This window comes from Cyrtonyx montezumae, unplaced genomic scaffold, assembly GCF_038088225.1.
Source record: "Cyrtonyx montezumae isolate F1298 unplaced genomic scaffold, pur_monq_1.0 scaffold_0, whole genome shotgun sequence".
In the NCBI taxonomy this organism is placed as follows: Eukaryota; Metazoa; Chordata; class Aves; order Galliformes; family Odontophoridae; genus Cyrtonyx; species Cyrtonyx montezumae.
In genome coordinates, this window is record NW_027071824.1 from 464,952 (window position 1) to 491,441 (window position 26,490).

At 36.9% G+C, this 26,490-nt stretch overlaps 1 protein-coding gene across 1 annotated transcript in view; it reads right to left on the reverse strand.

The window, feature by feature from the left end:
- Positions 1-26,490, reverse strand: part of SLX4IP (SLX4 interacting protein) — a 72,309-nt gene that overhangs the window by 4,085 nt on the left and 41,734 nt on the right. Inside the window, exons 6-7 of the mRNA XM_065733183.1 lie at positions 14,357-14,434; positions 11,928-12,016 (exon numbers count right to left, since the gene is read on the reverse strand). Coding sequence (XP_065589255.1) covers positions 11,928-12,016; positions 14,357-14,434 — 167 coding nt within the window. The remainder of the gene's footprint in view (positions 1-11,927; positions 12,017-14,356; positions 14,435-26,490) is intronic.

The window sequence follows — 26,490 nt, forward strand, 5'->3', positions numbered from 1 at the left end:
TTCCTGCGAGAGACGTGGACTTTCCTCATTTAACTTCGTATGTTTTCATATTTTGCGAGCTATTAAAGAAGGAAATATTATGAAGATACCAAAAGATCTTCGCTACCTTTAAGAGTATGCACAGACTATAACTGTAAAGTCTGTAGAAACTACTTTGATTTCCAGTAACATCTGCACAGCTCAGACTGAACGACCTTGCACAATAACGCTGTATCAGAGCAGCCGGAGAGCACTTACTTAGCCAGGGAAGTACAAACAGAAGCATCCGAACTTCCCTCTCTGAGTTATGGCAGTTGGAAAGGCTAATTACACTATATCTGCTTCAGTCCTCAGCTGAGAACATCAGTGAGGCAGACTACCAGACGACCACCAGACCACTAAGATGATTTTTCTAGATATGGTAAACGATGGGTGGAAAGTAGTACTTTGTACAACAACCCGTGTGTCAGTGCAGGCAGAGGAGGATCGCGGACGGTTGCCGTCCACACATACTTACTACTGCAGGTAAGCAATAAGCCTCAGTTCTAACTTGTATCCCATTATGAGCAGTGAACGACTGCTGTCTGGAATGTGCAGTCTAGGGTGTGAAGAGCAGACCCCAGAGGGAGGCAGAGCTAACAAAGCCACTCTGCTGTGAGCTGAGTCAGACTGGAAGTTAAGGGCTCAGAATGGAAGGGCAGACACGTTCGCTATGCCATCATCAACTCTTCATTTTGTTTTCCAGCAACTTATCGCACAGCACAGTGACAGAAAAGGGTTAAGGCATTTAAAAAAATAAAAAATCAAAATGATTTATATGTGAAACACTTCTGAACATGCCCTCTAAGTACAGTAGATTTTCCCCTTGGAACCACACCCTGTAAGTGCTGTATTTTGAGAGCTGAACAATTAACATGAGGCATATGAGTCAGTCTTTGAAAAACTCTGTGGGAACCAAAGAGCCTTTTGCTATTAGGAGTGATGTAAACTCCCTAAGGCTGGAATAAGTCCACAATAGAAGGCAAAGAGTCACAAATAACAACAATGGGCACTCCGTATACTACTAAGACACTCAGCCATTACTGGTGATACTTCCTTTATTTTCGTTATTAGACTTAATAATTTTAGTTAATTAAGAAAAATAAAAAACCCTGCCTGTTTTGGGAATACTATTTATTTCCTATGGGAACTTCAGAACTTGTTAAAGAAAGAAAGAAAAAAGCTAATCTGTTCTCATCCTGTCTAGTAATCCCAAATTCCTTTTAGGCAGCAAAATAATTAAAGAAAAATATTCCAGGCATAAAAAGGAGGACAGCAGAAGCAGACATCATATAAACAATGACACCATGACAGAGAAAAACGTCAAAGCACCGCCAGACTTGTGACTTGACTCTGAAAGAGCTGCAGGGAGTGGGGTTGCTGCTAACAAATTAAAACCACATTTCTTGGCAAATTGTTAAAGACAGACATATTTACATTTGTATAGAGACTGGGTGGGCACAAAAGATTAAAATGCTTCTCTAGCCCTTGAACTGCCAAGATCTATTAGAAATCTGTGCTCTTAAAATCCTAGGGTAAGCTCCCTCCTTTTTGTCACTAAAACTCAGCAAAGGGCATGCAGAAATGAAGCTTACAAAGACCTACTACCCTACCTGCCCAAAAGTACTGACCTTACAAAACCTGCCCTGTAGATCCTCAACATTTGTTCAAAGAGATGTCTGGAAAAGACACCACACAATTCTACTCACACCTACACATAAATATGACTGCTAGGCACACAATATACTTGCTTTAAGCTTCTCAAATTGAAAATCCATTTTTTTTACTATCTGTGCTTGAACTCAAAATTAAAAAGAAACCTTCAAACACATCCAAAAGAAGGGTGGCTGCCATCTGCAGCTCTCTCCAGCACAGCTCAGTTGAGCAGCACAGCATTAAATGCAAAAGAACTATTTATGGATTTGCATTTATGAAGAATCCTTACGTCTCTCTATTGTGAAGAAGATTGAAAGGTTTGGACTTTTCCACGAATAAGCCTGACAATATTGCTCACTTTTTTTTTTTCTTCTTTTTTCAGTCATGGGTTTGGGATGTAGGCGTGAGAAAAAAAAATGCAAAGCAAACAATGCTGCCACCCTTCCCTCCTCTGGTTGGCTCCGCATTTTCTAGTTGTCTCCTACTACTATGCTCAGGATAACTGTCGTACATGCTTATGTACTAATGAAGTAACACCAAGGGATAATTAAATTTCATGTCTGCTTAAAAAAAAAAATCACATTGTTTCTGAGTTGCACTTATCAATTGGGCTCAAGTTGCTCACCAAAAAAACTGAACAGAAAACATCAGTAAGTCCCCTAACTCATCTTTAACATTGGAGTAGCATATAAGAGTCCCCACTGAGGCCTCATATAGCACATGCAGCAAGACAGTCCCCCAACGTCAGACTGAATATAATTATATAGAAGAAGCAATGGCATAAAGTATTTTCCCAGTCACACACATGAATAAAATGAAAATCAGTGAAAAAATCAGTTAAATAGTTATTCTTGGGAGCTTTATGTAAGTTGCAATTGCATGATTTTTCTTAATGCCATCATGAGCTCAATCACATAGGCTAACCTTCAGGTCTCAACATTACTATAATAGATGCCCAGCAGATCAGAGAGGTCAGACAAGGCTATTCAATCTGGTAAACAGAAAAAGACTCATTAGACAAGTGGGGATGCTTGTCAGTGAAGGATGAATCAGATACTATAATCTAACTGATAAAAAACAGACAGCAATAGGACTTCAGGGTGAGCCTTCTGCCCTACCATACATGAATGAAAATATCCCAGTGTCTCATTTCATTTCTATGTGATGCAAAGCTTCCAGTGCTTCCAGTGTAGCAATGTAGCAGCAATGTAGCTGTCTTACAGATTCTACTTAGAGAATCATACAATTGAGGGAAGGAACCTTTGAAGGTTACCTTGCCCAACTCCCCTGCAGTGAACAGGGACACCCATGGCGTGATCGGGTTGCTCAAAGCCCTGTCCAGACTGACCTTGAATGACTCTAGGCACAGAGCATCCACCTCTCCGGGCAACCTGTTTCTGTGCCTCATCACTCTTACTGTAAAAAACTTCTTCCTTATATCCAGTCCAAAACTCCTCTCTTCACTTTGAAACCATTTTCCTTTGTCCTGTCACAACAGACCCTGCTAAAGAATCTGCCACCTTCATTCTTATAGGCCCCCTCTGGATACCTAAAGGCCACTCTCAGGTCTCCCCAGAGCCTTTTCTCCACGCTGAGCAGCCCCAGCTCTCTCAGCCTGGAACTCCTGCATTGTAAAACATTCACAGCAATTTTCCAAGTTCAGAAAAGGATAGTATTCTCAACCTGAAATACAATTCCTTGATTAGACTTGCAGAATATTGCTCTACATTTTCAAATGGACCGTTCCGTCCTGTATGTCAGAAAGCTTTAGCAAAAATAGCAAGGATCACTTTCCATGTTACACGTGGGAGTACTGATTTCTCATTTGAAGCAACCATTTTTAAGGAATGATGATGGTTTTGAAATACACCCTTCTGAGAAAGTTGAAACTGGGGTAATAACCAGAGAAAACAGGATCTTCTCAGTGCATAACTAGAAAACCTACCAGAAGCTTAGCACAAAAAGCAAAATCTAACTTCCAGATCAGCAGTCTTCAATATCTACCATGAAAATTCATTGTGATCAGATTTTAGGGATCTCAGCTATTAAGCTTTTGCTGGTCAAGAGTACCTAAGATAAGAATACCTAAGATTTTGGACCACTTAGTCCAAAATTTGGCCAATTCGTTACAAATCCCTGTGATACACATTCCAAAAATTCCCAAAGGATCAGATTGGTTTAAAGAATACAGATTATGTGAGGAAAATACCTTTTTGCTACTGAAGTCTTTTGTTTGGATTTTAATTATATTTTGGGTATAGCAAGAATCCTAAATTGTTACAAATTTAGGAAATTCAGAGTTACCTTGCAAGATAATAGAAAAAAAAAAAGAATTCTTAACAAGCTGCAAATGGCACAAGCCAGAAATTGTGATACTGTATTAAAAAAATCATATTATTGTATTAAAAAAGTTAGAAGGGTGCCTGTTTAACACTTGACAAATATATCTAACACAAGTAGCAAGAACACACTTAACACTTTTTCTAAAGCCACAGAAAGTGTTCTCAAAACAAATGATTTATTTACACACCCAAGAAGCACTCAATACACTCTATGTATATTTGCTTGAAGGCAAAAAGTGTTAAAATTAATGTTAAGTAATTGAGCTATTAATCATTTTAATTTCATACACTGATGCTAGCAAACTGAGATTCTATCTTCAGAAAGAATGTCCACTGATAAGAAACTGAGGAAAACAGAATGGCTTTTCAAACAAAATAATCTTTACTAAGGTCAATAAAGAAAACCTGAAGTAATATTTTTTTTTTTCTATAAAGAAGAAAACCAGTATCTTATACACATAGATCTGCAACCAACCATTGCAATTAATCTTTTGGTTTTTGCCTTTGTTAGTTCTTGATGAGAACATGCACATAAAATGTACACTTTATTCTTAAAAGACTTTTTCAATATCTAAGACAACAGCAATTTCCTGTGGGGCTCGGTTACTTCCCCCAGCTCACCATAAGAGAAGGAATCTACTACTAACTTTCACACAGGTATGTGGAGGAAAAGCAAGCCACTCCTGTCATCTTGTGCTACAGCTTTTAGCAGCCTGATATTAGGATCCTGTCTGCCTGCCAAATCTAAATGGTCTGTCAGAATCAAGCAGTACTTAAAATAGATGACATATACTACACTGTTTTGTTCACTCAAAACATGCATTCTAAGAAAAAAAATCTGAACAGAGTACACCAACTTTTAAGAATAATTATTCTCTCTATACAATTATAAGAGCACTTAAGAATGGTATGAGATCTTGGAAATACTAACTTCAATTCTTAATCTTGTTGGTTATACATTAGCTAAAATATGAAACAGCAGAAGTGCACAGACTAGGAGAGAACTACTGTTCAACAGCTTAGTAAATGTTGTAGCACACTTCCCAGAACAAAACACCCAGGTCCACAAATCCCCAAGATTTCTGAGCTCATGCTGTGGATTGTTCCCCTCAGATAGATGTTAAGCCACATGTTAAGCACAAGAAAATACAACAGATTTAGAAAACTCTGCAAGTCAGTCAGCTATTACATGTTTAAAGTAAAGCAAAAACAAAGAAACAACTTTTCTAATATTCTAAACCCTTATAAATGTATCTACAGAGGGTAGCTCCATCATTGCAGCAATGGTGCAGCCAACCAAACAGGAGGGAGCTGGGTCATCTAGGTGGATGGGATATAGGAAATAAGCCAGGAAATGAGTGGCATTATGGTATAAGCTGGTGACCAGCAGAAGGGAAAAGATGATTCATGATAAAAACAAAAAAGTTGCTTTGTTAAATTCCAGCAACGACTGGGATTAAGTCAGGATTAAATCCTTTGGGATTAAGGATGCAACATGAGGAAGTAAGAGGAACAGAAAATGCATTCTGTTTCAAGGCCCTCGTTTCCAAACTCATGTCATAGTCACTATCTACTACAACAAAATGGAAATGTGGACACAATAAGAATATGCACAGAACATATGCAAACACACTGATGAGAAAAGTCTGCCATAAGGCTTGGGTGAGAATTACCCAGCTGACCAGCAGAAATCATTGCTTGTTCAAAAACCCTTCCATCATACACTTCAGCTTACTTTTCAGTCAAGAGGTACAATTACAATTAGTTTTAAGAGTTTTCTGTTGGAGGTTGAGGAACTGACTGCTTTTCAAAAAGAAAAAAGAAGAAAAAACCTGACAAATTATTTGAACAAGAGGAATACAGAAAACTACTATCAAAATCTCAAGTTAGTTAATCTTTCCACACTAGTCATCAAAATCTCTCAGATGCACGGCAACTAAATAAAACCTTTAGCTCACTTAGGTTTAAACATTAACACTGCCAGCTGCCCTCCACGTCTCTTGGAAGTGCTCATCCTCTCAAAGTCTGCCAAAAGAACATCATTCAGTGAAAAGTCTACAAATCTGAGCTCAGATCTGTATTAAACACCAGGATAAACCGGGACAGCAAGAGAGTGAGAGGGGAGAGCGAAATGAGGAAGGTGAAAGAATGATGACAGATGATAATATCTTAAATAACCACAAGCCTTAGACAAATGAGATCTTGCAAATGCTGCTAAGTAGTTATATTTAAATCAACTGCAGTACTCATGTAAGAAGCAACTACTAAAATCAGTGAAAGATTACTTAATTTGTCACTCCTTTTTGAAGATTGCTTCATCTGGAAATAATTGTACGTGCTTAAGAATTTATGTTGCATTTACAGTGCTCTACATACTACTATTTTTCATCTACATTTTGCACTATGAGAAGTACATAATGTTTTAATGAAGATACGCTCGACTTGCTTACTGGCATTAAGACAATTCAGATATTACTTTTTATTTCATTCCTAATATACATTAAAATTTGGTCTCATTTACTGCCAAATAATACCATTTTTTCAGTTGGTTCCTTGTAGCACACTTCTGGCCTTTTTCCAGAGATTTTAGTGTATTCACTCAGCAGTATGCACGCACAACATAATTGCTCTTTTCAGTAAGAAGACTTTACATTTATCAATAGATGATTTTAATTTACAGTCCTAACCCTCTTGCACCAACCACTGTGAGGTTTTTCTGAAATTCTCCACAACCTTCTCTAGTCTTGATTAATGGAAATAACTGTCAGATTTCACTTCATTCTTTGTCCACTTCTCTGGAACATTACTATAACAAACGGCAGACAGCTATGATATTTTTTGCTGTGCAGCAAATGAATCAGTCTGTTTGCAAGCTATAAGAAGAAACTAAGACAAGTTCTGACAAATCATGCTGCAGCAATCTCCCACATTACCACTCTCGGGTATCCTCCCTCCCCTTTTGTAGAGCTTTCTGCTCCCACATCAGGGTTGGCAGAAGGGAGCACACACCCCAGGTTCTCCCACTCATTCAGTGCATTAACTGAAAGCTCAGTGAACTTCGGTTTGTATGAATCCATAAGACTGAATTATAACAAGATGAGGTGCAGGCACACAGACCATTTGGCAAACTCTGTTATATAGGAGTGGTGATATCCAAGAAGAGGCAAACACCTGTGACAAAAGAGAATATTTTAAAACTGCCGTAGCTTTCTTCTTTGTTCCCTAGTCAAAAACAATAGTATCAGAGCACTCTTCAAAGCTACACTGAGATTAAAAAGGAAATCTCACCCTTATCAAACACATAGTCCTGCCAAAATCCTCTGCATCATTTATGCAGCCACACAGTGAGAACCTGGCCAAGAAAGTCAACCAGCTAAAGACTAATCGCACAAACAGCAACAACAAAGAAAACCAAAAACCCTTGTTTTCAGAGGAATCAGTGAACTGATCCTGCTCCCCACATGCCAGTACTGACAGACACCAAGGACAAGAATGCACAGCTCAGAGAAGAGAAAGCAGGAGGTACTGCACAGTTCAGTCTTACATTAGGTTGAGTTAAAAAAAATGAGAGGGAAAAAAAAATAAGGACAAAATCTTGAAGTATCAAAAGTGGAAACTCAAAGTGAAAACAAAATTCTTCAGCCATTCACCCACGTGTGGTATATGGATAGGATTTCCTGGTCTGCAGTTTCCCCTGCAGTGAACCCTCTTGAAAATATTGCCAAAGTACAGCTTAACACTGTTTTCCTCTAGCTATGTCTCCAAAAATTACCAAATAAAATTCTGCATGAGATTTGAAAACAAAAATTTTGCATGAGATTTGAAAACAAATGAAAAATGCACTTTATGAAATTTAGAAGTTGATAATGAATCTGAAAACTAAGCAAGTATGAAGAAGATAATATTAGTGTGCGTTCTGGATGTTACCTACAAAGGAGGGTAATAATCAGCTGCTACCTCAAAGGGTGATCCCACTGTCTTCTCCAAGTCCTGGCTGCATGCTCCTGCAACACTTTTTGTGTCACAATCAGCAACTCTAGGGCACGGTATGAGCTTGTTAAGTAAACTGAGATGATGGAAAACTAATCCTCCAATTTAAAAAACTAAAAAAAAAAACCACAAAACAAACCCACAACTTCACAAGTAAATCATTATCTTTCAGGTCAGCTCAATGAACTAATTCATTCTTGGCTGAAGAATCACTTGGTTGGTCCATTGTAACCAGAAAGGAAAGCAATATACAGCTGGAACTAGAGGAAACACAGATTGCCTTTTCATTAGAAACTACAGCAGTTTAACTTTGAGATCATAGATATTCAGGCAGTTTTATAGACAGAATTGTACAACTGTATCCCACAGCATTTCCTGCTTCCCCTGCTCTATTTGATATCACTTTGAAGTTCTTAAGTTAACTAAATTCACACAAAATCTTCTAGTAATCGTTTCAAATTGTTCCTGCGTTAAAAAAATAAAATGGTTTTCCTTCTCATTCTACCTTGCAGCAGCACTCTAATATCAAGCTCTGTGTTAAACAAAGCTAAGTGTGCATGTCTTCAATGGGAGAACCAGAAGCCTCTTACTAGCATAATCAAAATCCAAGCAAATTATGTCATTTGCTCTCTTATAACATTTGTTTTAATAAAGAGAATTCTGCAATGTACATAAAGTATGTCACAACAATTTATAAAATCAGACATGTATGAAGATGATGAAATGTTACTTCCTCCAGCCTTGGAGATTTAAGAAGCACAGGGCATAATTTTAGCACTTTTCTCCTCCTATTGTTCCTGTATATGCTTTTTATTTATTTATTATTATTATTATATTTTGCTTTGTTTCATTATTAAGAGCAATATTCTCTAATTTTCTCTGCAACTTAACTTGAACTTAACAAAGCTTAATGGTTACCTAGAGATCGTTTTAATCAAGGCAGGATCTCCTGTTCTCCACTTTCTTTTCTGATTTCATATGAATGGTAATTTCAAATTTCCACTTCGATTCCGTCATTAGCTTAACCTCCTTTATGTTCTCCCTACAAGCGCTTCCTCTCATAGATTCCAGCATAAAGCTGATGTAGTTATCAATGAATACTCCATTGTTAGCACATTTTCAAATGCTCCCAAGCCTTCAATAAAGCTTCCACCCATTTCCATTTCCACTTTCTTTCTTCAGATAACCCATTTCCAATTTTCCATTTTAGCTCTCTACATAATAATCAGCACAAAAGTGTTGCCATTTTTGCAGAGACGACTGATCTCTCTAGAGTTCTTTCATTTGCCTGGGTTTTCTTTTTTGCCATATTCCCAAAGCAAAGTCTTCTTTTTCAAGATAAAACATTCAAGATTAAAAACACTTCTGCAAAACAGGAAATGATGGCTTTATGGCTTTATATTTGTACTCAGCACTAATAGGCTGGGCTATTCTTCCATCTTTTCCTTGAGACTTTCAATTTGCTTTAGTATTTTCAATAATTTGCTGTGATGTTTCTTTAAAAAAGAAATTTCTTTGAAAATGATAATTACTGCCTGCAGCCTGTTTCACAGATACAACTACACCTTCTTCTAAATAGATTTTAGAAAAGAGAAAGTTGTGTATCAGTTGATCTTCTATTTTATTTCAGATCTACTCCTTAGAAATGCTCTCAAATCTCTAATTAAAATTAATCTAATTTGACAGAGTCTGTCTAAGCCACCTTTCCTTGGTCTTAAAGGATACATCACAAGGCTTCCAATTGCTTCTCTGAGTACTCTGTGCATGCAATTTGTGCTCGTGAATATCTCAGAAGCAATATAATTATGATCTTTCCTAAAGTGTAGGACAGAAGAATTTTCTTTCTCATCTGGCTACTTCTCTTAAAACTCTTGGTTTAATCACTGTCCATCCTAGGAGAGACAAAATAGCTCAGGAATGAATGCTTGCCCCAAGTCATAAAACTACACAAAAGCAGGTATAAAACAAAAATTGTTAAGTCTTGAGTAAGATTATCACAGTGACAATAAACAACACTGAAATGTGACAAAGTCTACACTAACACAGAGTCAGCTGCTTTTATAAAACACAGATGGACCCTCAAATGAAGGGTGTGAGCTGATTAAACACAAAAAAGAACTTAAATACATATTATGAAATGAATGATTCAAACCCAAACAACACACATAGGAAAACAAAACATATGCCTCATTTTTAGCCCATGACAGAATACACTGGAGTCTATCAACAGAAAGGTCTTCTGGGTGGTCTTTTGTAGTCTAATTTAGAGTTTGAGCACACTCAGTGCTAAATTGGGTAGTGAAAAGTATGCAAACAAAGTGCAGACCCCCAGTCTTTACTTCTAAAGTGACAAAAAAACTCCCCTGAAACTACCCCTCAGTTGCAATCATACACCCACTCAGTTTGGCAAAGTACTGACCCATACTGTAAGAGAAAAAAAATAGTATTAACATGCTGTATAAATTTTGGAGCAACAAAACAGTCCACAGTAAGCCCCTTAAGTTAGAGTGACAAGAGTTAAGAAGGTACCCCAGAACATCTGCTGAGGGTCTGTTCAATTCTTGTTAGTTTTTCAAATCAATGACTTAAGGATAGCTTTATCTTATCCTCTCCTACCAACACACTACACTGAACGTGCCACTGTTCTATGTGCATGCACTGCCTCTCTAAGTAAAGCAAACTCCCAAGGCTTCAGTATTGATTTGAGTATGATCCCACTGAGATAGGACAGTTTTGTTTTGTTTTTTAAACTCAAACGTTTAAAGACCCTTTTTAAATGAGTAGGACTTTCCACATATAAGATCAAATTTCCAATTAGTCAACCTAAAGACCATATCATCCTATTTTTCATTTGTCTTCTTACCACACAGACTCACAGAAAGAAACTAAAAAGAAAATTTATCAACAATCAAAATTAAATAAAAATAACAAAGGAGGAAATTGGATCTTTCATAAGTGATTCTTAAACAAGAAATAGTAACTATCTCTCAGTCAAAATACAAAGGCAGGATTTTCTACTAAAAGCATCTAAACAGTTTTTCAAGACAATATTGAGAAAATAATAATTTTCAAAAGAACAAATTACTTGTAAAGCAGTTAGACTTATTTCTTCCTGGCAAAAGGAAAGGTATTTCCTTAGTGCTCTGCATTTAAGGGTATTTAAGACCAGTTTAAGACTCAAGAAAATAAAAATTGCATTTAGCGTAGCAAATACAGACCTGCTTGATATTAAAAAAAAAGTACTAAATGCAATGTTTAGGTTTTTTTTTTTTTTATGTCAAACATACTTTAATATATCTAAGACAAATGACTGTCATATTCACAGAGGTCAGCATGTGACGCTGACACTGCGAGCTCAGAACAGGCTGTGTGCTGCACCACAGGCCACCAGGGCCAACGTGAATGCTCCTGACGCAACCAGCAGTTAACTGCAGCATGAAATTCATAAGCACTTGACCCTTATAAAGCCTTCAAGATTAAATATTTGAGCAGAAATGTTTATGGTATTTAACCACACACCCCTGCCTTTTTCTCCATAAATGCTTGGGGACTTCTTTTCCCAACAGAGCCTAGCACTGACTCATTTGAGTTGTCTTGCAGGACAAGTGCTAAGAAAACATACAAGAAAGCCACTGACTGCTCCATTATCCTCTTGGTAAGTAAAGCGTTACAAGGACAAATCACAAAGTTCTGGGACTATGTGGCTCTGAAAATGCTGAGCTTCCAAAAATTCCAAAAATCCTTGTTTGCTTTGAACAATCACTTAAGGATCCCCTTTTGAATACTCTGTACAGCTGTTAATGTGACATTTTGATCACAAGATGACATTCACATATATGCTGATAATTACAGCTACAAATAAGCATTCATCTTACCACTATAAAATAAACCAGAAAAACTATAGAACAGCTTTGTACATACCAGTGCATCATTTTCACACATCCAAGCACTTGGATTAAATTCAAGTTTACTGATACAAACAACAAATTTGTCTGGAAACATACGTAGCTCTGTGCAAAAAAAAAAATCAGAAAGAAGACTAATTATACACATATTAAAAAACACACACACTGAAAACATACATACATTTCATTTTTGTGTTAAAATCATTACAAAAATATATCAGTATGTCAGGGTAAGTTTAGTTCCCAAGAAGACAGTCATAGCTGCAAAGAAGTCCACACATACCTCTGGACAAATACACCAGACAGAACCTACAGAAAAAATACTTAACCATTTATTTTGTGCTATTCTGGTAATCAGTCTTTTCATAACAAAAGCTGTTAATCATGTCTTTAACACAGCACAACATATTCCATCCAGTCTTGATTTAATAATTCAGCCTACGGACAAGTGTTTCCAGCTGAGTACAGTGAACTTAAAGTAAATAAATAAACGTTACTGAAGGTACTTTATATATTTATATAAAATATAGATTATATATTTATATATATATTATTTATATTTTACTCAAGTTCACATAGTTTGTTGCGAACACAAGCAGATGTCTATTTACAGAGGATTGAAAATTGAAGGGTCTCCACAAAATAAATAAGAGTACTGGCCAGATATGATCATCCATATGGAAAAGTGTCTCTCTAGAAGGTATTGCTCCTTTACCACCACCATTAGCATCTGACAAAGCCCTCTGAGAGCTTACCAGCAGTACCTTTGCTCAAACCATTGCTTTTAAAGATAGGGATGTTAAAACAGATTACTTTCTACTTGCCATTGTGTTATGGTTTTATCATTTTTGTTGTATTATTGATATTCCACAAAAATCATAAAACCATAACACCATTGGTTGAAAAATTATAGAGAGAATTCAGATACATCTTTATTGGCACAACAGCTAGTTAAGCTACATGATAACTGCATAATGAATATGATGAGCCTTTTGGAAATATCAACTGCTAGCAAAACTGTTTCCAAGGAAACAGTCATGCTGTGCCTTATCTCCAGACTATTGTTTCTCAGCTTGTACCATCCAGAACTGAAGGCCACCCTCAAAGGTCTTAGACAACGGCTTTCAAACCATGAGCAGTCTGCAGGCTACTTCCAAATGGCTACAAAGAAAAGCTGGACAACTTTTGTTAAGACTGAATTTGTTATGAGGGGCTCCAATTCATCCCTAAGGTAAGTTTACTTTAGATAATGAGAAACCAATTACAGTATGCAGGATTCTCTTTTAGGCTCACTTTTGTTAAAAGCTAGGTATATCTGACAGAAAAGAAACATCAGTACTTAGTATTTTTTGAGGACATGTGTTACTCCCATATTTATCAGTAGTGAAACCTGGAAAAACGAAGCTCCTGTCTTGCTAGGAACTTCACATAGAAGGGAAGTTTTGACTGCAGAATCAAAGCCTTGCTTTTTGGCAGCACTGCTACAGCAAGTTTATTCCAGTTAGTAATTTATATTGTTATACTTTACAACAATCTCACTTGCTGGATAACAAAATGAAAGTAGGCATTCACTGACCTTGAAAAAGGTCTGGATTTAACATAGAGAAAACAGTGCTGAGACTCTCCTGCAGATACAATTCACCCAGGAGACAGAGACTGCAACTTCAATGAAACGTTTAAAATCAACACTCCAGTCTCTTCCACCAATACAGATTCAGAATAAAAAAAACAGTTGGCATTTGAAGCGAGATTTAAACATTTGTGAATATAATGAATTTAAATTGAAAAAAAAAAAAGATAAATATCTTAAAGATATCCATTCAAATAGTCAATATTTTTAGGGGCAGGTGGTGGATTTGTTTTATATTAAAAGGAAAAAAATGAAAATCTCAACACAAAGGGCAGTGATCATTACATTTTCTCTTTATTGCTGTTGGCAGGACAGGATTGATATCACTTCCTTACTGAGCATCTTGGCTTGAGAAAACATGAGAAAAGGATCTAGTCCAATGACATCACCTATGTAAAGATTTTATAGCACTGAGCTGAATTAAAACTTTTTCTTGCATACACTTGTACTATACAGTTGATGTCACAAGACATTCAAGTAATAGTGAAGTGATTCATACTGCAACCTCTGGTTGATACACCCTGCAGAGACTCAGTAAAATGCTGAGTCTCATCATTCATAGAGAATTTGGTGCGACTCCGTTGATTACCCTAGGGCAAGACATAGAAATATTTAAAATTAAGTTCAAGAAGAAGAATAATCATATCTTAAGAAACATTTATCTTTTTTAGACAACATATTCCAGAGTAAACAAATGCAAGATTTAAAAAAAAAAATCTTAAGTGGATCAAAACTTAAAAACTATCAGTTCCCTTTTATTTTTACTCACAAAAATGCAAAATTCTAAGTAATGCTGTTTGAAACTGATTTCTTACCACGATAACGTTTCCCTAGAGCACAGCGGAGATTAACCCATCTCTTCATAAAGTAGGCAGTAATGTGAAAATTGTTGGCTGCAACATAAAACAAAAAGATAATAAGTGTAAAGATATCTTGAGCATTCTGGTATCAAAGTGCGGTATATCTATAAAGAAAGGATTGGTTGAGAGGAAAATATAACTTTGGAGGAATATTTTAAAAAAGAAACCACTCGTGTCAAAGTCTCAGAAAAGTAGCATTTGGAATGAAAAAGTCTATGCAATATACTAACCTTCATGTTACAGCATACAATTTAGAGATAAATCTAAGTCAATTAATTGACCACAGATGCCATTTACTTAACAGCCTAGCGTTGAGTCACTAGTCCAAAAGGCTGGAGTCCTAGTTACTACACAGCTTTCACATGTACCCTACCAGGAAACTATCAATGATCATTTACTTAACTGTGTGTGACTGCTTTCTAGGGAAAGGTGACATACTCAAAGGTGACAGAAAAAAGTTACTGTAAAATAAAAATCCAAAAAAGGCCTAATTATTTAGAGCTGTATTGAATTAAGAAAGAAATTCATACACAGACTCCTCAACAGCTACAAGTACACAGTTAGCCTGGCTGTCCCAGCAGATACCTGCAGCATACACATGTGTTCGGCTTCTGAGAATGACAAAAATCCTTGTCCATCAGGATCATAAGAAAACGACAGAAAGGATTTTATTACAGCAAAGAGGTGATTAGACTACAGCTAAGAAATTCAGTTTTTACTTTTGTTCTACTTTAATTCACAAATGACACTGAGCAAATGAGTCAGGACTCAATTTATAAATGTATTTAGCAACTTAACTCCCCCTGAAATTGAAAGTTAGCAACTGTGACTCTTCCCTCTGTAATCATTCTATACGCTTCAGTAAAATGAATTTGCAAAAGACAGTATGTGATATTTTCTCTATCTCTGATAAGTTTTGCAATGCTTATGTTATTGCTGTATTTTTAAGACAGTCAGCTACCCTAGGTGCAATTACAGAAAATCAAGTGCTACTGCTGTTCTCTCCAACAGTTTAAAAGGAAGTCGGGAAAGCCCGTATGCTCCCATCCTAATCTCTTCTGAGCAAGTGCCAAGGCACACCTTATTCGTAAGCATAATATGGAAAAGGCATGTCCTCTCCTACACTCTACAATTCTGCTTGTTCTTAACATCTGCTGGAGCTCTCCACGAAGCACTGCTTTACTTGTTAAGAACTACAGTTATTGATCACAATCAAGCTCCTTGAAATTTATCAGCCATCTTTTTTCCTTCCCCTCAGGAAGATACCTAAATTTCGACTTCCCTTCAAAGATCAAGTCAAGATGTGACAAGTTAAACCATCTCTTGAAAATGATGAGTGCTACAGAAAAAATTTGGATGTAATCCACCATCTTTATTAACTGTATATTTATGAATTCAATTAAAGAAAATTACTTTTAGCTATTTCCAGTTTGGCATCCGCAGTTCTTTAACACTGTCGGTAGGGTTAGCCAAAGCAAGGAATTTGCCTTTCATATCAGTAAGTCATTAGCATCTCGATAGCATTTCCACTGTGATCTCTGTAATGCCAAAAAAAGTAACATTCATACAAGCACAACTTCACAAATGAATTTCCTAGAAGAGAGTAAGAGTCTTATCACCTCTGTGTGTCAGGGACCCTCTTAATGTATTTTTCTTGGGAAGGAATAGAAATGAAAATGTGTGAAACTTTCACTTTCGCATGGAAAAAAGCATGATACATCACTCCTGAAATTCTTTTAAGAATCAGGTGACTTGTACATCTGATTATTTCTCATGCTGTTCTGGTATTCTCTGAGAAGTATTTAATCATACTTGATTGACTAACGGTGTGAACAAAGTTTCAAATTCCTCTCCAAAGCCCTTGACTCTGTCAGTTACTGCTCCCTGGAGAACACATCCCTCATACCTGGCAAAATATTCAAATAAGAGATGCAGACAGCTCTACAAATTTTTGTAGTTTCACCTCAAGACTGACAGTATTATAGAGCCTTGATAGGGAACTGGCATCTGAGGTAATAACTTCTGCCCAGAGTCTAACACCAGAAAATAATTTTAGTTTCTATGACTTCCCATGACTATTTACTACTTGACTTCATTGAAAAAGCCAGTAAAGATTATTTGCTGTACTTATTGCTAAGAGTGATAAAAAATTTAAGATGCACTGCACTCAAAATACCTGTATTTTGAAACCACCATATGGCTATGTTTAACAAATATTTTGAAATCCTCTTGTATGTGACATCTAATCTAGTCTATAAAGTCAACTACAGTTCACAAACTTTCCAGTATTAAAATAGTCTGGATTACTGCAGAGCTATAAAAACTGCAATAAGCTCTTTCTGCTTCCTTCAAGAGAACTATATTATCCAATTAACCATTTTTGCTTCATGAAATACAAAGCTAAAAACTAAGAGCCAAAAGGACACCTTGTCTGACAATCTCATGCATCTTGCAAGTTTTTAAACTTTCTACACACTTACTCAGCATGAGTCTGCATCTGCTCTCAAATTCAGACTTGTCCACTATCAGTGCTGTTTATGTACCAGCATACGCTAACACTGCTTTAGGGCAAGCTGTGAAGTATGCTCCAGGAGGAAAGTCAGTATATACACAGAGAGGACCAAAAGCAGCTCATCATCCTATCTGGAAGACCAAATAGTCCAGCATTAACTCTTTTAACTATTCCTTTCAAGCTTTACCCTCAAGCTACAAAGACTGTTTTGCAGCCAGTAACAGAGAAGTTTCGCACATCTTGTGATCAGCAACAGCAAACCAACTCGGACCCATCTTTGAGCTCCTCTTCATCATAAAATGTAGATATAGCTTCATTTGTAGAATATTAACAGGAGAAAAAAAGGGAAAAAAATAGTAGTTTGGACGTTTGTTTTTCTTCTAAACTGTGCATCCAAAGGATCAGCAGCAAGAAACAACCAACCAGCTAACAAAAAAAAAAAAAAAAGGAAAAGAAAGAAAACGAACCCCAATAATTACTGAATAGAAGTAACTCTAGAAAAGCCACAGTTCACTTTCAGCTGTAACATGCCCCAGTGAGTGCTGCCTTTTAAAGGAATGGTAATTTGCCCTGCTTGTTATATTTCATGGTCCCAAGACACTGAGAGGAAGTATCAGACACTGACTGTGCTGTAAAACTATCCAGCAACACTTGCTTTCCTTTCCAAAGGAGTTGCAGCCAAGCTGCCTTGAGCTTCCAGGAGGCTGCCAAGAGGCGGCTGTGGTGCAGAGCAGAGCAGTGGGAAGCCCTCTCCCACGGCTATTAGCGACCATTCAGCTGGGAGCCTGGGAAAATGCCTCCGAGCTGCTGAGTTATCTGGAGCGGCCTGGCAGGTGTTCGCTTCCCAGCAAAATCTGGCACCTGCATGGCTCTGTAACAAAACTCACTCAAGTCTTCTCCAAAGCCACAGCACAAGTTCAAGGAGGCTGACTTGCCCCCTGAACACTTCCATTTATGACACGTTGCGCAACACTTTTATACCACCTTTAAACACAAACAAATCAAAACAAAATAAAAAATAAAATAAAAACCCACAAACCCAAACCCACATCCCTTTTTAGCTTCTAGCTGAGGCATCCCATCATTTCACATTCCTGGAACATTATTCTGGACTAGGTCAGTCTGTATGTAAAGCAAAATCTCAAACCCTAGTAACTTATACCAGAAAAGAGGATGGATTTCCTTGGTTACAATGTGAAAATAAACACACAGGTGCAACAGACTTTCTAGACTACTGTATTTTACATTAAATAAAATCACATTTTGCTCATGCTAATTATTCCAGATTAAGCTACACTATTAACAGTGTTTACAGTATATAGAGCTTTTAATCTTCAAAGTGCTCTACAGACATATTATTACGGTTCTTTTTAGCAGTCATACTTCTCCACTTAAAATCTTCCCAAACCCAAATTCCTGATCGTTTGTAAACTTAAAGAGGAAAAAGAAAAAAGAAAAAAGCAGCAGCATTTTATTCTAAACCGAGTGGTGACTGTGCAGATTTCCACCCCCAAAACAAAGGCACGTTTCACATCATCTGCTCCAGGTCATGATTTCTAATTCAGACAAGATTCAAAAGCAAATGTGAAATGTTGCAGGTAAGTTTAAGTCTGAGTCTGGAATAAACAAGGGAGGGAAAGAACAACACAAGAAGCTACTGACGCTTCCTGAGCCTTTTCCAGTATACCAAGTGGGTACAGAATTTCCATATCACCATCCCTGGATCCTCTCCCAAAACCCTATCAACTTCATAGCATAGGCAGTGACAAGAAGCATAACAGATCTTCACCTGGTGCAGATTTTCATACACCAAACAGTAGGTTCAGACCTATCTACACAGACGAGGATCTTTGTGCAGTCTTTTCATACATTATTCCTTCAGTTCAAAGAAATTTTAAATTGTTTCCTTAAATTTTCACTGTTTAAAGTGATAAGTACCTGCAAGTAACATCAAGACCACCTTAATTTTTATTGCTGTTTTTTAATACTTAAGAAAAAAGCATTTTTGCCACTACATTTATGTACAGTTAAGTGTGGTGTAAGAGAAAAGCCTGGGTGCTGTCCTGACTACATTTATATGTATATTTGTGTGTGTGTGCATGCATGCACATGTCAGAAAGAGTCAGATGTAAGCTGAAGGCATTCAACACAGCACTGCAGGTGCTATTTTCCATGCACAAAACCAAAAGGCTCCCTCTTAACACTTCTACCAATGGCTCCCTCATTTACAAATATGCAACGTTTGTTCTTGAGAACTCTTATATCCACAAATAAATCCAGTGATGTACTTTTCTTCTGCATTTTCCAGGGTGCCTTAGAGCCAGTTTAAACCAAGTACAGGCAAAAACTGGTTGCTGCTTTTTCCCCTTACTCTTCCCTTTCACAATTTTATCAGTATTAGCAGTACTTTTCTATTTGCCAAATCTTCTCAGCACAGGCCACTTGATAACACCATTAAGAGATCTGGCTCATAAAGCATTTAGGACAAAGATTCGGCTCTTCTCAGAGAACAGGATCTCTAGCTGGAGTAAAGAAATTAAGCAAGCTTCAAATTAATCAGATTAAGACAGGAAAAGGTATGCCTACCAGAATCCTTTCTGCTGTCACAGTATAGTCAGTTGAGCATCATCTAAAACTTTCAGCATGTGAGCCATTAGCAGCAAAGTCACACTGAGCCACATGATGAAATCTAAAAGCAAGAGCAGGGCTGCAGGGTCTTTGCTAACCAGGAGGTATGGGATTTATTCTCCCATCAAAGCTATAATGAGCAAATTGGATACACCATAAGGCATTTCTTGGCCTGATCATCACAGGCATCCTGGAGAAAAGAACTGAGAAGAAAAGTGTGTACACCAGAGCACGTGGACTCAAGGTGAGAAATGCACCTGGTGGCAATCCTCAGTACACAGCAGCTCTGAAGGAGAAGGCTGCCATCCCATCATTAAACCTGGAGATGAAGAGACAGACTGAACCAGTCCTAGAGAAAAGCCTTCTCACCTATAAGAAATAATAGCTAGCATCAGCTGCTAATGTATCCAAGCAGATAAAGTCAAATATTTGAAGATCAGTGTACCATTCCTATAGAACACTGTTTTCTAACAGGAAACAAGACTTGATTTCACCTTTTGGTCAGTCCTTATGACCATATTATTTATTGTAACAGACTCCAACACACAAACTGAAAGCTACTTATGAATCCTTGTTGTTTCTAATGCATAAACTGTAGTCCTGATCAAGCCTCGTGCTAAGAGCTATTTAACCACTGGAACAAGCCTGACAACTTAGGAGGAGGAAGGCATCTGTCAATACCTGCCAAAAGGCATCGACAGCTGAAAAACAAACCCTGCGGTAAACACTGTGACAAATTCAGCAGCAGAGGTGAATCTCAAGTCTCTTCAAAGTAGCTAGATCACCACAAAGCAGCAGCTCAGGTAGAAACTGCCTGATGTGGCATGCACACATACACTGTACATTCAGAATCATGATGAGCATCCGTACAAATTTAGACAGACATGGCTATGGCTGTATCCAAATCACACAACGTCATGCACTTTCATCACTGAATTCCTAGCAGTGATTACAGTAAGGCTGTAGAAGGCAGATTCTAGGTAAAATGAAACAGGCATTGTGATGGTCACAAGTACAACTTCCAGGGCATGAGGGAATGCACAGAGTGGTCTTTAAAGCACATTTTAGTTTTAAAGTATACATCTTTTCAGCTTAGCTGCTTCTGTTTCATTCCTTGAAGACATCCGTGAACTTCACAAAAAAATTTCTGATGCCATTAAATTCTTCAAAGGGAGGATTTTGTATTCTGAATGTCAAGAATCTCTACAAATCAGAGTCAAGTCTAGAATAAAAGCTCAACCAGAATGTGAAAATGAAACTTTCAGAATTTAACAAACACGACCGGTTCCCCTTGTTCCTCAGTACAACATGATTGTAGGTGCAAACTACAGCGCAAAAAGATTCTCAAATAAAGGCAATCAAATCCTCTACATGTTTGAAGGCTCTATTTTTTTTCCTTCTGGTAATAGGAAGTAACTTCAGGAAAATCATATTCCCCGAGCGGGAAGGGTTTTGACCCCATAGGTCCCATAGCTGAATAGGCTTTCATCTTCCTACTAATAACAAGGTCCTTAGGCAAGGGTCACTAAAAATGTCAGGAAGAAGTTTTGAACATGTGGAGAGATGTATATTGTATCACACAACTACAGAACCTATGGGTTTGGTGAAAAAGTCCAGATAGTTTGCCTCTGGAGACACAAGGTGTAGGCATGAGGGGGAAAGAAAAGCCAGTAAGAGATACCTTCTGCAGAACTTTAAAAAGACAGCATGACAATGTGAAAAAGTACTTTCTCCAAAGGTGATCTTGATATACAGCAGCAACAAACATGAAACCAAGAGGTATATGTTGATAACTGTGATCCCTCTTTTCTTCCACCTTATCATCCAGGGGACACTTCAAAAGCAAGCAAGTTCAAGAGATGCCTGTGGACTTGAACCAGTATGCATTTCACAACACTGTCACTGGGGGTTCACAGGTTCTTTTCGTACAACAAACTCTTCTCAGGCTTCAAACAGCTCAGAACAGAGGGAAATTCTGAAGCACAGTGAATAGGTGGAAGGCCTCCACAATGAAGCCTTCTGTATTTTCTCTTCAAAAACACTATCTAGCAGATGGGCCATTATTAAGTCGTCCACTGAAGTACTCTACTTCAAAACAAGCATCCACCCTTTTCCTCTCTTAAGCTCTGATATAAAAGTCCTATGAACAACCAAAGACTGCGATCATCTGATCAGTGCCACTCGGCTCAAGCAGTGAAGCAGGTACTGGCCACAGTGCAAAGACCTGGCACCTGATCTCAGAAGGGTATGCAGCAAGCTGCTCTATTAAGAGTACAGTATTGTAAGGGAACATCTGAATTACGCAGTTCAATATCCTGTGGGCTCTGGCATCATTTTACCAGATACTAAGTGAAAAATGGTACATAACACATCCCCCTTTTCAATATTCAACAGCAAAATCAAAAAGGATGGAAACTGTGAGCCTATCAGGTGTGATGAAAATGCAAGAGAAAAGAACAGACAAGCATTGCCTATATCCCATGATACAAATGTACACAAACTGAAGAAATCTAAATATCTTTAAACAAGCAAGCAAACAAACCATGGTCTGCAAACAGAACTTTGTTTTTTTATCTAAAGTGAGCTTTGTCATCTACATCACTTTTGTTTGCTACACATGTATACTGACTATCTAAAGGTAGAATGTTTCTGCTTCAATAACATTGCTCTGCAAAAGATTATCTCATCTGTCTGAGGCTGACTGAATTCATCAAATCCTGTCACCATATCTACAATGCATATTCAATATTGCATTCAACCTTTTTTTTCCCCATTCTCAAGAGAAAGTCTTTATTATTTGCTGTATTACTAAATTTTAATTTAGTTCCATACATTGTTAACAAATTAAGGCTCTGAAAAGTTCAGCAGGTGCAGTTTTGACGATGGGCTATCACTCAAATACACACAATTATTTTCCCTGAATTACTTATGTAAGGAAAGTATGATTACTTTTTTTTTTCCCCATGAACTGGCCTTCCATCTCTACCTGCATAATTTCTGTAAAGCTTTTTAAAAATTTCCAAATATAAATAAACCCACAAAAATATTTGCAATTTATGAAGCAGTATTTTCTCTCTTTTTCACATGATAATGAAATTTAAGTTTCTGTTTTTGTTAGACTGCTGGTTATAGTTTGGGGGCATATACTAACATTTTTAGAGAATGAAAGGGTTAAAGATACGTAAAACAGATTTTCTCACAGTTTAGAGGGAGCAAAACAACACATTTAGGAAACCAGGCAGCTAAAAGGTCAAAACGTTACACTTCCAGGTCAAACTTCTGGTTGCAATTAAGTAAATTCTTCTAAATATTTCTAAGGAAATCATATTTCTTTCAGGCTTTATTTCAAATCCTTGTTCTACCTTGATTACATCGTAACAAAAATAGCATTGCTCTCTTTAGAAACACTTAGAGCACCTCCTGTTCATTTTTTTTTTAATTAAAGGAACCTCATATCATGTCAATATAAAAAAAAAATCAAATCCTTATTTTTTCCTACCTCATTTACTTTACTGTGAACTAATTAAAAAGACAGAGGAAGCTATCAAACTTAATTAATTTTTAAAGTCTTTCTTCTCCCCTTAAAAATGGTTCCCTTTACATCCACCTTCATTATCTGTATTTTCACAGCTGCATTCCTTTTATTCTTAATAGAAGAAACTCCCAAACCCAAGATGCAGATGAAGATCCCGATGTTGCAAACGTACGCCTGCTAAAACAGCCCTGCCAAACTTAGTGACTGCTTCCATTGCTCAATGAGACCACTTACGATTTTTCATGACCTCAAGGGAGTCCACCACCCACTAGCACAGAGAACTTCAGAAGTTTTGTAGGCTTTTTTGTTGTTGTTTGTTTTAAATAGACATCCTAAGCACATGGACACCACAGCTGCACACAGAAAAGAGCCATAACTGGAATGTAAAGATACCCAATATGCCGGCCCAGTATGCGTGCAAACAAATGATAAATGCACTCTTAAGTACACAAGCTAGGAAAAAAAAAAAAGAAATCCTAAGGCATATTCATCCTACATTAAAATTTCATGAAATACGAATACTTGACCAGAATTAGAAGTTTCCACACACTTTACTTCAGGAGAATGAATTTATCATTGCCAAACTGCTCTCACTAGAAGATGATGACACTTGCTCTGTGCAATATTCCAAGCAGCACAGTTTCCTAGCAATCCCACACATTTATTTGCAAAAATCAGACAGCTAAGGAAAATCAGCTCTCTCATACTAACCATCTCTTCTGCAATATTTTAGACATTCTAACAAAAGGAATTTGAGCATCCACTGAACGCAGACCATGGAATCTATGAAACGCTCCTAGCAGAAAACCATATTCATTGTGGACAGAAGAAGAAAGTCATATTTATTCCTCAGAAAATTCCACTTGGAACAGCAAGCACTTTAAAATCTATACCTACTGTCCCTCGTGTTCAAACAGGTCTAGAGAAGATAACACTGATATCCTATCCTCTAGATTCCTTCTTCCAGGCGAAGGTGGAAGCTTTAAAAACTAAACAACGCACGCAAGTGCTTTCAAGAGGAACAGATGTACAAAAAAGAATCTGTCAGAGACATAAGAAACAGCATGCACACAGGGAACTACTTTCAAAATCCCTCCATGCAGATTCTAATAATGGTAGGTGCTAACTTATCCTACAGAAAGGAACAATGTAGTGGCCCAGTCAAAATGAGATTCATTTTTACATTCTCCAGTGAACATCAATCAAGTAAAGCAGAAAATAAAAGCAAAGTTAATCTTGCTTAATTTGCAACATCTATAAACTAGTATTCTGAACTCCAGTTTTAACTGATGTAGACAAACAAGCTCTTCTGGATTCACATCATCTGAAGTTGTATTATAAAATGTGCCAGATGAAGTGACAAGGACCCACCTATTTCTATAACTTATGAACAGAGTTTAAACCACTAGATTTGCAAAGTTAGATATAATTAATTATATGCTGCATGTTCTGGATGGGTAAATTGACTATTAGCTTCTAGCCAGCATCGATACATTGAAAAAGGAGACACAATTCCACTCTGTAAGTACAGAATTAATGACTACTTATTCTTTGCATAACTATACAATGAAAACAACAAAAAATACATTTTTAGTTTGCATAAATGTGTGCCTTTGCATAAACTAAATTACTAACAGCAAGATTACTATGCAGTCCTAATTGGATGCTGCAGAGCTGTTCCCAGTCTTTTACACATCCCTGTACTGCATTTCTTCATCCTGAATGAACATTAATACCCTTTTTGTAGCTCTACTCCATTATTTTGCATTATGATCTAAAGTAAGAGGAAAATCACTAAGGAAAACACCCTAGGAGGGCGTAAGTATTGCCAAATATTCTCTTCTCTGTGACAACAACTTCAGATATATAATCTAATCTTCTAAAAGAAAACATACAAACAAAAAAGAGTCCAATGAAAAAAAATGATGCCACTACTGCCCCTTAAGTTGGATGAAAAAGTGGTCTAAAGCAAATACACAAAACATTAAGTACAAAATATTAAGTAAAACATTTTACACAAGCTATTGCAAAAATTGCTGCATTCTTCAGGGAGCTATGAATTTAAGCTTAAAGTTCACAAAGAACTGCCAGACTGGGTAACAATCATAAATTAGTCCATTCTAAAGAAGTTGTAATGTAATTATTTGGTGAGAGAGAAATCAAAACGTGCAACTGTAAATGTCAAAGTTAATTCAGAAGACTTCTGTCTTCCCCTGTCCCTTGTTGCAGCTTTTCGGCTATAGCTTGCTTACCTTTCAGTTGTGCCCCTTAAGTTTTTGTCGAGTTGCTATTAAGGAAGAATGATGAAATAATTCTTGTTAGAAACAAACTAAATGCTATTTCACTGCAGAGAAATGAGAGTATAAAGCTAGAAGGGTGGGAATATTTTAAACAAGTTTTGCTGTCACAGAATTTTAACAGGGAACTTACTCTATGCACACACATTTCAATTACTATAGAAAGAGTGAGGCAAGGCCAGGATAGTTTGAAATCATGATTAACTTGTTTTATTGGATATTTTTTGTATGTTTATAGGAGCAAAAAAAAAAAAAAGTTCCATGAGAAACAGAACAAAGGAAATGTATTTTATTATGAAATAGAATCCCATTTTTGTTTTATTTTATTTTATTTTTTAGTTTACAAGTAATAAGATGTGAACTTTGACACTGGATCTTTAAGGGGACGAACTACTCATCATAAGACTTGTACTTCTTCCTTTTTCTCATTTCAGTGAGCTTCTTTAAAGTTACCTGCTGACAAATATATCACCTGAGATTTCTACCTGTCATAAAGTTCAATCAATTTAAAAAAAGCAGTCGGCGGGAAAAGGACAGGCAAACAGAAAGAGACAGAAAATATGACCATAATTAGCTCAGTTTTTCTTAGAAATTAAGGTTAAAAATATTTTTTAAAATACTCCATTCCAGAGAACGCAGATAAAATCAAGTTGTAAGCTATCTGTGCCATGTGACTGCATATTTTCTAATTATTTCCACTGTAGGAAACAGTACAATACAAAGATCCGAAATCAGAGCAAAAATGTCCCACTATCAAGCCAAGAAAAACAACAAGGATGCTAGGAAAGGAATGAAAAAAAGATCTGAAAATGATTTGTAGGATAAATATATTGAACTTTCTCCACATTCAGGAGAGGGAAGAAGGAAGAGGCCTGTTTACAAGATACCTTCTTTCTTTCTTCTTTCCCTCCATTTGTAAGGTGGGCATATTTTCCTTACACATCCTCCTTTTTCTTTCCTCTATGCCCACGTGAACTTTGTCTTCCTCCCTAATTTTCCATAGCCCTCACTTTGTCATGCTCTTGTATTTAGCATCTCTACATGATCCTCCTTATAGCCTCTAGTTACTTAATGCCTGCTACTTTTCATCAAAAACACTTTCTGAGAACGTGAAAAG